Source organism: Salmo trutta, chromosome 26, assembly GCF_901001165.1.
Source record: "Salmo trutta chromosome 26, fSalTru1.1, whole genome shotgun sequence".
NCBI lineage: Eukaryota > Metazoa > Chordata > Actinopteri > Salmoniformes > Salmonidae > Salmo > Salmo trutta.
In genome coordinates this window covers 10009739-10019667 of record NC_042982.1, presented here as the reverse complement: position 1 = coordinate 10019667, position 9929 = coordinate 10009739, and the positions used below count along the sequence as shown (strand labels likewise).

The 9929-nt window shown below is 46.4% G+C and overlaps 1 protein-coding gene across 1 annotated transcript; it reads left to right on the top strand.

Annotated features, from left to right (window-relative positions):
- The first annotated feature begins 728 nt into the window (after positions 1–728).
- LOC115162795 (cytochrome P450 2M1-like) lies at positions 729–9377 on the top strand. Its single transcript, XM_029714220.1, has 4 exons — positions 729–809; positions 7911–8084; positions 8235–8376; positions 8771–9377. Exons 1-4 carry the CDS (start codon positions 729–731, stop codon positions 8959–8961), a joined length of 588 nt encoding a protein of 195 aa, XP_029570080.1. The 3' UTR covers positions 8962–9377.
- Positions 9378–9929: the final 552 nt, after the last annotated feature.

Genomic DNA, 9929 nt, shown 5'->3' with positions numbered 1-9929 from the left:
ATCTGGTCAATAGGCACATGATTGTTGTATACAATAGCTGTAGGATCACCAGAGGCATTCATGGCAATTAGAGGGTCATAAATTAGGTTACTTACATTGTGTCTACCAACGTCCCTGGTGTAATGTACATTTGCTAAAGCATTATGACGACTCAGCGACACAATGGTAGGGATTAACTGAGCTGGGCTTGGGTCATTGATAAGACGTTGTCTCAACGCAACCTTATAATGCTGTGAAAGGATCCATGAACCCAAATGCTTTGGGTGGATCCCATCCTCTTTATAAAACGTGTTTTGTTTCCAAAAAGTATCGAAATTGTCAACAAAAGTTACACCCATTGAGCTGTAATAATCACGTAGCCAGTTGTGAAGAGCGAGAATCCTGCTAAAACACTCAATGTCATGGTTCAGAGAGGGAACAGGGCCAGATATGATGCATCTTTTTATTAGTGCCTAGCAGAGAGTCAATCAACTCTTTAAAATCCAGTTTCAATTCTTGCCCTTCATAATGTTATTTAAAACCCACATGAACTACGATAGAATCCATTTCCATCTCCTGAAGTAGTTCATTCGGTAGCAGCTTAGTAATGGAATTTACTTGAGCTCCAGGATAGGACATTGTTTTTACACCAGGAACAGTCACATTTATTACCAAAATCACAGCCGGCAAGAAGGACGAGGAAATCCGCCCACTCCCACGCTTCACAGGATTTGGAGATCCCTTTAAGGATGGGTGAGAGGCAGGATAACTTGAGCCCACAGCTCCCGGCACCTGGTGCAGGAATCCTACAGATGGAGAAGCAGACACAGGTACCCCAAGCGATGAAGGCGCAGGAAGATCAGGCTCCAGGGTGGTGAAACTATTCGTTGTTTGTATCTGTTTGGGGCCTTTTGTTGGAGTGTAGACTATTTTGCTGGAGGCGGCTTTCACGGCCCATGACATGCGACCATTGTTGATTGTCATGCTCCTCTTGCTGTGCTCCTTTGACTCCGCTATCAGATGGGGAGGAGAGGCAGGAGATGGCTCCGTGGTGAACAAACTCCGGCCAGTCGGATAATGACAAACAACAAGGCGGAGATGCATCAAACAAGCGCAAACGCCTTCCAGCCACCGGCGAGTTAAAGGTAAACATTCCACTGTGCGTTTTCCCCAGTTTCTTACGTAGGCTGGTGTGGGAGAATTTTCCAGTCATCTGGTGATTCTCCGTAACTATACAGTTCTCTTTGAAGTAGAAAGAATAATCAATATAAGTTACATTTACATTTAAGTCATTTAGCAGACGCTCTTATCCAGAGCAACTTACAAATTGGTGCATTCACCTTAAGATATCCAGTGGAACAAGCACTTTACAATAGTGCATCTAAATCTTTTAAGGGAGGGGGGGGTTAGAAGGATTACTTTATGCTATCCTAGGTATTCCTTAAAGAGGTGGGGTTTCAGGTGTCTCCGGAAGGTGGTGATTGACTCCGCTGTCCTGGCATCGTGAGGGAGCTTGTTCCACCATTGGGGTGCCAGAGCAGCGAACAGTTTTGACTGGGCTGAGCGGGAACTGTGCTTCCTCAGAGGTAGGGAGGCGAGCAGGCCAGAGGTGGATGAACGCAGTGCCCTTGTTTGGGTGTAGGGCCTGATCAGAGCCTGAAGGTTCGGAGGTGCCGTTCCCCTCGCAGCTCCGTAGGCAAGCACCATGGTCTTGTAGCGGATGCGAGCTTCATCTGGAAGCCAGTGGATAGATCGGAGGAGCGGGGTGACGTGAGAGAACTTGGGAAGGTTGAACACCAGACGGACTGCGGCGTTCTGGATGAGTTGTAGGGGTTTAATTGCACAGGCAGGGAGCCCACCCAACAGCGAGTTGCAGTAATCCAGACGGGAGATGACAAGTGCCTGGATTAGGACCTGCGCCGCTTCCTGTGTGATGCAGGGTCGTACTCTGCAAATGTTGTAGAGCATGAACCTACAGGATCGGGTCACCGCCTTGATGTTAGTGGAGAACGACAGGGTGTTGTCCAGGGTCACGCCAAGGTTCTTAGCACTCTGGGAGGAGGACACAATGGAGTTGTCAACCGTGATGGCGAGATCATGGAACGGGCAGTCCTTCCCCGGGAGGAAGAGCAGCTCCGTCTTGCCGAGGTTCAGCTTGAGGTGGTGATCCGTCATCCACACTGATATGTCTGCCAGACATGCAGAGATGCGATTCGCCACCTGGTTATCAGAAGGGGGAAAGGAGAAGATTAATTGTGTGTCGTCTGCATAGCAATGATAGGAGAGACCATGTGAGGATATGACAGAGCCAAGTGACTTGGTGTATAGCGAGAATAGGAGAGGGCCTAGAACAGAGCCCTGGGGGACATCAGTGGTGAGAGCACGTGGTGCGGAGACAGATTCTCGCCACGCCACCTGGTAGGAGCGACCTGTCAGGTAGGACGCAATCCAAGCGTGGGCCGCGCCGGAGATGCCCAACTCGGAGAGGGTGGAGAGGAGGATCTGATGGTTCACAGTATCAAAGGCAGCAGATAGGTCTAGAAGGATGAGAGAAGAGGACATGGTGTCACGTCCTGACCATAGTAAGCTGCTATTTTCTATGGTAGAGTAGGTCAGGGAGTGACAGGGGGATTTTCTAGTTACATTTTTCTACGTTGTTATGTTCTAGTTTTGTATTTCTATGTTGGTTTGTTCTAGTTTTGATTTTCTATGTTGGGCTTTTTTGGAATGTTCTCCAATTAGAGGCAGCTGGTCATCGTTGTCTCTAATTGGAGGTCATATTTAAGTTGGTGTTTGCCCCACCTGGGTTTGTGGGAGATTATCTTTGAGTCAGTGTATTTTTCACCTCTGCGTCACGGTTTGTTGTTTTTGTCATTCAGTTTATTTATGTATTGCATAGTTTCAAAGTGTAAATAAAATGTGGAACGACACACACGCTGCATTTTGGTCCGCTTCTCCTTACGACAACCGTGACAGAATCTCCCACCACCAAAGGACCAAGCAGCGTGATCAGAAGTGGACCTGGGAGGACATTTTGAACAGCAAGGGATCCTGGACGTGGGAGGAGATCCAGGCTGGATGGGATCGCCTCCCATGGGAACAGGTGGAGGCAGCGAGAGTAGAGCGGCGACGAGAAGAGGAACTAGCCCGGCAACGAGGCAAGCACAAGAGGCAGCCCCAAAACATTTTTTTGGGGGGGCACACGAGAGATTGGCAAAATCAGGGTAAAGACCTGAGCCAACTCCCTGTGCTTACCATGGGGAAAATAGGACTGGTCAGGCACCGGGTTATGCGGTAATGCGCACGGTGTCTCCAGTGCGCAGCCACAGCCCGGTGCGCTCTGTGCAAGCTCCTCGCAGTGGTCGTGCTAGAGTTGGCATTCAGCCAGGAAGGATTGTGCCGGCTCAGTGTTCCTGGTCTCCAGTGCGTCTCTTCGGCCCAGGTTATCCTGCGCCAGCTCTACGCACGGTACCCCCAGTTCGCCATCACAAACCAGTGCGACCTGTTCCAACGCCCCGCGCTTGCCGGGCTACGGGGGTTATCCAGCCAGGACGGGTTGTGCCAGTCATAAGCTCCAGACCTCCAATGCGCCTCCAAGGCCCAGTATATCCTGCGCCAGTTCTACGCACTGTGTCGCCAGTGCGCCTGCACAGCCCAGTTCATCCTGTGCCAGCGACCCGCCCTTGCCGGACTAAAGTAAGCATCCAGCCAGGACGGGTTGTGCCAGTCATAAGCTCCAGACCTCCAGTGCACCTCCACAGCCCAGTATACCCTGTGCCTGCTCTGCGCACCCGGCCTCCAGTGGCGTTCCCTCGTCCATAGCTCTCAGCAACGTTCTCCAGTCCGGAGCTTCCAGCGACGTTCCGTAGTCCGGTGAGACCTGTTCCGGCTCCACGTACGAAGCCTCCAGTGATGATCCATGGCCCAGAGCCTGTGGAGATGATCCATGGCACGAAGCCTCCAGTGATAATCCATGGCCGGAGCCTCCAGTGGTGATCCATGGCAAAGCCTCCAGTGGTGATCCATGGCGCAGAGCCTGCAGTGATGATCCATGGCATGGAGCCTGTAGCGACGGTCCCCTGTCCGGAACCTCCTGAGACGGCCTGCAGTCCGGAACCTCATGAGACGGCCTGCAGCCCGGAACCTCCTGAGACGTCCTGCAGCCCGGAACCTCCTGAGACGGCCTGCAGCCCAGAGCCTCCAGCGACGGCTGCAGCCCAGAACCTCCAGTGGCGTTCTGCAGTACAGAGCCTCTGGCGATGATCTACTGTCCAGTTCCTCCTACTCCGACGACCCATGGTCCGGTGGTACTGAAGCAGAGGGATCAGCGGGCGGAGCGGGGTTACGCCCCGAACCGGAGCCGACTCTTTTTGTTTAGATGCATTCGGAGTCTGCACCTTTGGGGGGGGGGGGGTACTGTCACATCCTGACCATAGTAAGCTGTTATTTTCTATCGTAGAGTAGGTCAGGGCGTGACGGGGGTTTTCTAGTTTTGTATTTCTATGTTGGGCTTTGTTTAGATTATCTCCAATTAGAGGCAGCTGGTCATTGTTGTCTCTAATTGGAGGTTATATTTAAGTTGGTGTTTGTCCCACCTGGGTTTCTGGGAGATTATCTTTGAGTCAGTGTATGTTTCACCTCTGCGTCACGGTTTGTTGTTTTTGTCATTCAGTTTATTTATGTACTGCGTAGTTTCACAGTTTAAATAAAATGTGGAACGACACACACGCTGCACTTTGGTCCGTTTCTCCTTACGACAACCGTGACACATGGGTAAGCTGAATGAAGGCTGAAGCCCATGTGAGTGTACAAAGCTGGATCAAAATCGAATTGACCATTGGACATGTAAAAAACAGAACGTAAGCAGAATCTGTGTAGATTAGGCAAGGTAAACCAACAAGACGTGTCTGGTCTGGGCCATGTCTGATCTTGTGAAGGCTACTGGACATGCACATGGGTTAATCATACATAGACAACATCGGTCTGAACTTGTGAAGACCTTTGGACAGCAACATTAGCTAAGGAGTATGCATGTCACACCACCAATATAATCTATGCACCCAATGTCTGAGCCAATAAGAGAATGGAAACTAAGTAAGACAACAAGATTCGTAAAGTGTGGTGATGACGTTATGTAAGAGTAAGACTGTATGAAAACCAAGCACTAAGAATGAAGATTCAATTGTTTCATGGAACTGTTGAGCTTCTGTTACTTTTGTAATAAAGTCTAATTGAACTTACAAGCTCCGGTATCTGAGAAGTATTTGATTAAAAATGTTCCACAACACTGGCGACCTGTGTGATAAAGGAAGCTTCCTCAAATAAATCACATGCGCCTTATACAACAGGTGTAGGTAGACCTTACAGTGAAATGCTTACAAGCCAACAATGCAGTTTTAAGAAAATACCCCCCAAAAAAGTAAGATAAGAATAATAAATAAAGAGCAGCAGTAAATAACAATAGCGGGGCTATATACAGGGGGTACCGGTACAGAGTCAATGTGCAGGGGCACCGGTATTGAGGTAATATGTACATGTAGGTAGAGTTATTAAAGTGACTATGCATAGATAATAACAGAGTAGCAGCAGCGTAGAAGAGGGTGGGGGGGCAATGCAAATAGTCTGGGTAGCCATTTGATTAGCTGTTCAGGAGTCTTATGGCTTGGGGTAGAAGCTGTTTAGAAGCCTCTTGGACCTAGTCTTGGCGCTCCGGTACCGCTTGCCGTGCAGTAGCTGAGAGAAAAGTCAATGACTAGTGTGGCTGGAGTCTTTGCCAATTTTTAGGGCCTTCCTCTGACACCACCTGGTATAGAGGTCCTGGATGGCAGGAAGCTTGGCCCCGGTGATGTACTTTGCCATACACACTACACTTTAGTGAGTCACTGGTGCTTCCTGCTTTATTTTTAGCTTGTAAGCAGGAATCAGGAGGATAGAATTATGGTCAGATTTGCCAAATGGATGGCGAGGGAGAGCTTTGTACACATCTCTGTGTGTGGAGTAAAGGTGGTCTAGAACTTTTTCCCCTCTGGTTGCACATTTAACATGCTGATAGAAATGAGGTAAAACTGATTTAAGTTTTCCTGCATTAAAGTCCCCGGTCACTAGGAGTGGCGCCTCCTGGATGAGCGTCTTCCTGTTGGCTTATGGCGGTATAAAGCTCATTGAGTTCTGTTTTAGTGCCAGCATCGGTCTGTGGTGGAATGTAGACAACTACGAAAAATACAGATGAAAACTCTCTAGGTAGATAGTGTGGTCTACAGATTTTCATGAGATACTCTACTAGGCTGCTGTTCTATCTTGCCAATGGAGTGTATAACCTGCCAGCTGTATGTTCTTAATGTCGTTGTTCAGCCACGACTCAGTGAAACATATTACAGTTTTTAATATCCCGTCGGTATGATATACGTGCTTTCAGTTCATCCCATTTATTTTCCAGCGATTGAACGTTAGCTAGCGGGACGGAAGGCAAAGGCAGATTAGCCACTCGTGGCCTGATCTTCTGCAAAGTCACCGTTTCCTTCTCCAGCGAATGACGGGGATCTGGGCCTGGTCGGGTGTCTGTAGTATATCCCTCCCGTCCGACTCATTGAAGAAAAACTCTTTGTCTAATCTGAGGTGAGTAATCACAGTTCTGATGTCCAGAGGCTCTTTTCGGTCATGAGAGACAGTAGCAGCAACATTGTGTACAAAACAAGTTACGAACAACGCGAAAAAACAAACAACATAGCATGGTTGGTTAAAAGCCGATAAGACTGCAGCCATCTCCTCTGGCGCCATCATAAAATGCTCAAGCATATAATCCTCTTCAAACAAGCAATTGTGATCCAGTTTGTTTCGAAACAAAGCGTAGTAGTTTCAGCTCCTACAGCGCTGGAACCGTTAATTTACTTCTCCAGACAAAGAGGGCTCCATTGTAAAACTTGTCTTGGACTAACTTCGTTAGCTTGATGGCTAGCAGTTTAGCTAGGTTAGGGGCTCTGTCAAGCAGACTTCAACCTGTCGGTTCAGACGGATTCCGGGACAAGAAATAGCGGTCCTAACTGTTAAATGCTAACCACGTCGATGGCATTGGCGTTTCTCTATAAGTAGGGTGAGTCAACATATTTTTCTACTTGCACGAAGGCCAGAAATCAGAACCATGGACAGCCACGTCATATTAAGCTTATGTTCATTGGACTAAATTGTTTTTGGTATCTTTTAGTTGTTACTGTATTAGACTCAGCAGAGGTGATTTGATGAGGCTAAAATGTTGAAATGGTGCTGGAATAGCTACTGTTTTCTTTGCGATTTGTTGTAACACTGTCGTTCTAAATCAGTAGTTGTTTAGTGGTCCGAAAATGTTGGGAACATGAACTTGCTTGACCATGCTGTAGGTCATGTATTTGTCTGTTACTGTACATGCAATATGCTTTGTGGACTTCTCCGGTTTTGTGATAAAACAAAGGTGTTTTACAAAAGGCTGTGAAGTATTTGTAGTTAATCGTATCAGTCATTTTTGTTCATCATATAAGAGCTGTAGCACCGCCCACTGGTGAAGTGGAGCAGAGCATGCTGGGCGATCTCCAGCTCAGAGAAGATCAGCTTGAGAGAAGTCAAGTGAGAGAAAGTTCCAACCATCCTTATTTTCCTACCAGTTAGCTTTTATTGTGTTAGCTAAGTTCTTGTTGATATGTAAGTACATATTTCATATCTTTCAGGTGTTTATGTCTGAAGATGCACTCTGCGACGATAATGTTGTATTTATGGTTATGCTAATTAGTAGTTTCTATCACTAGCTACTATAGCAAAAAAAGAATATTTCTGGACTATGAATTGTTTGAAATGTGTTATTACGATGTCGTGACATGTAATAACTCCAACAACAATCCGTACGTAGTATCAGTGCAACGTAATGTAAAGTGTGACTTAAATCTTCCTAAGCGAGTGTTCAGAAGGAGATAGACGAGGTGATTGACTCAAGAGTGCCCACGGTTGACGACAGAGTTAAAATGCCCTACACGGATGCTGTCATTCACGAAGTCCAGAGATACATGGACCTCAGTCCTACCTCTGTACCCCACAAAGTGATGAGAGATACAGAGTTCTACAACTACCACATTCCAGAGGTGACCACAATTATGTAACTGTACCAATACTGAATGTTACATTTCACTGTATCTTGTTTGACGTGGTGGAACTGTTGTTTAAACAAGATGATTTACATTTTACTGCATTTTTCATAGCAAGTGAAGGGTGTTATTTTGTCATTCTTTCAGGGTACCATGGTCCTGCCTCTGCTGTCCTCTGTGCTTGCTGATCCCAAATTGTTTAAAAACCCAGATGAGTTTGACCCAGAGAACTTCCTGGATGAAAATGGAGTCTTTAAAAAAAATGATGGATTCTTTGCTTTTGGAGTGGGTAAGATCATGCTCCAAGTAGTTTGTGGATTATGTGAGTTAAAAACAAGAAACCTAGAGGCCTGGGTTGGTCTTGCGGTCTAAGCCGCTGCCTCTCTGGAGCTCATGTACTTTGTTCCTCTGCCAGCATGGGTTTGAATCTGCTTTTCAGCATGCTCTCCTAATAACTTGTATCTGTATCCTGTATCTCTCTATCCTATTCACAAAAAAACTTTCATAGATATGATAGGATTGGGCCTTTCCTAGCCTGGTAGAGCTAGCCTGATCCACCAGCCTAGGATTTCCCCACTCATTAAAAAAACTTAACAAGAAACCTGAGAACCTCTGGTCAACTTCAATTTAGTTATAGTCTCAGCTGACTGACAATGACCTCTCTCCTTTCTCTTTTCCCTCAGGGAAGCGGGCGTGTCCTGGAGAGGCTCTGGCCAGAGTGGAGCTCTTTCTCTTCTTTACCTCCCTCCTGCAGCGCTTCACTTTCACCGGCACCAAACCTCCAGAAGAGATCAACATCGAGCCAGCGTGCTCCAGCTTTGGCCGCATGCCGCGTTCCTATGATTGCTACATCAAACTCAGGACTGAGGAGTGACCACTTTACTGTGGAGAGGTCACAGGCTCAGCTTCACAGGCAGCTGCTTGTCATTATACAGTAACCATAGCCTTACATTTACCACCTTTTTTCTTGTAGACAACTATAGATGGGTTAGTGAGTTGTATGTATCTTGCTATTATCCTCAGGTAGGATCTCTAAGTATGGGTTGATATTTCAAGGCTCATTTCTGTCCACATTCATGTATGTAAGTTATTGAAATTGGTCTTGTTGTGTAGGTTGCTGTGTTGTTAGGACTGTACATTTATACTGGCAAAGCACTGAGGGGTACTGTACGCTACGTACACTGTGGGGGTCACTATGTTATTCTGCCTTTGTATTCAACATGACTGATGTATTGTAACACATTTGGTTTTAACTTTTGCTTCAACTAATAAATAGTACTGCACACTTCAGCCAGATTCAAACAATATCTTGTGTGTCCAGACCTGTCATTAAAAAGCGAGCTTTGTGTTCGGATTACCTGCTCACATATAACTGTCGTTTTGCTAAGTGTAGACACATAAGTATAGCCATATCCATGTACACATATAATATCTGTTTCACAGAAGCAGACCGCTGAACTCAAGTCTGACCACTATGATGACACACCAAATGTCTTTGATAGATCATTTTTGCATTGCCTCTTAAGGGAAAAGTAAATGAAAGTAATCAGATTATGTTACTGAGTTTGGGTATTCTAATTTTGGACAGGTAACTAGTAACTAACAGATTACATTTAGAAAGTAAGCTACCCAAACCTGATCGTTGATCGTGTAGAGACAATGCAATAAAACAGCCTTATTTGGGGTTATGAGGGAATGAGAAAGTTGTACTAAGTTCATGAAGCAGTTATATTCTTCAAGAAACAATGGGTTCGTCGCATCTCATCGGCTCAGTAAGAAATATGGCTCAGTGTTTACTAGGCAGATATGGAAAACTCTTTGCAGCTTCTCTTTGATGTCCCT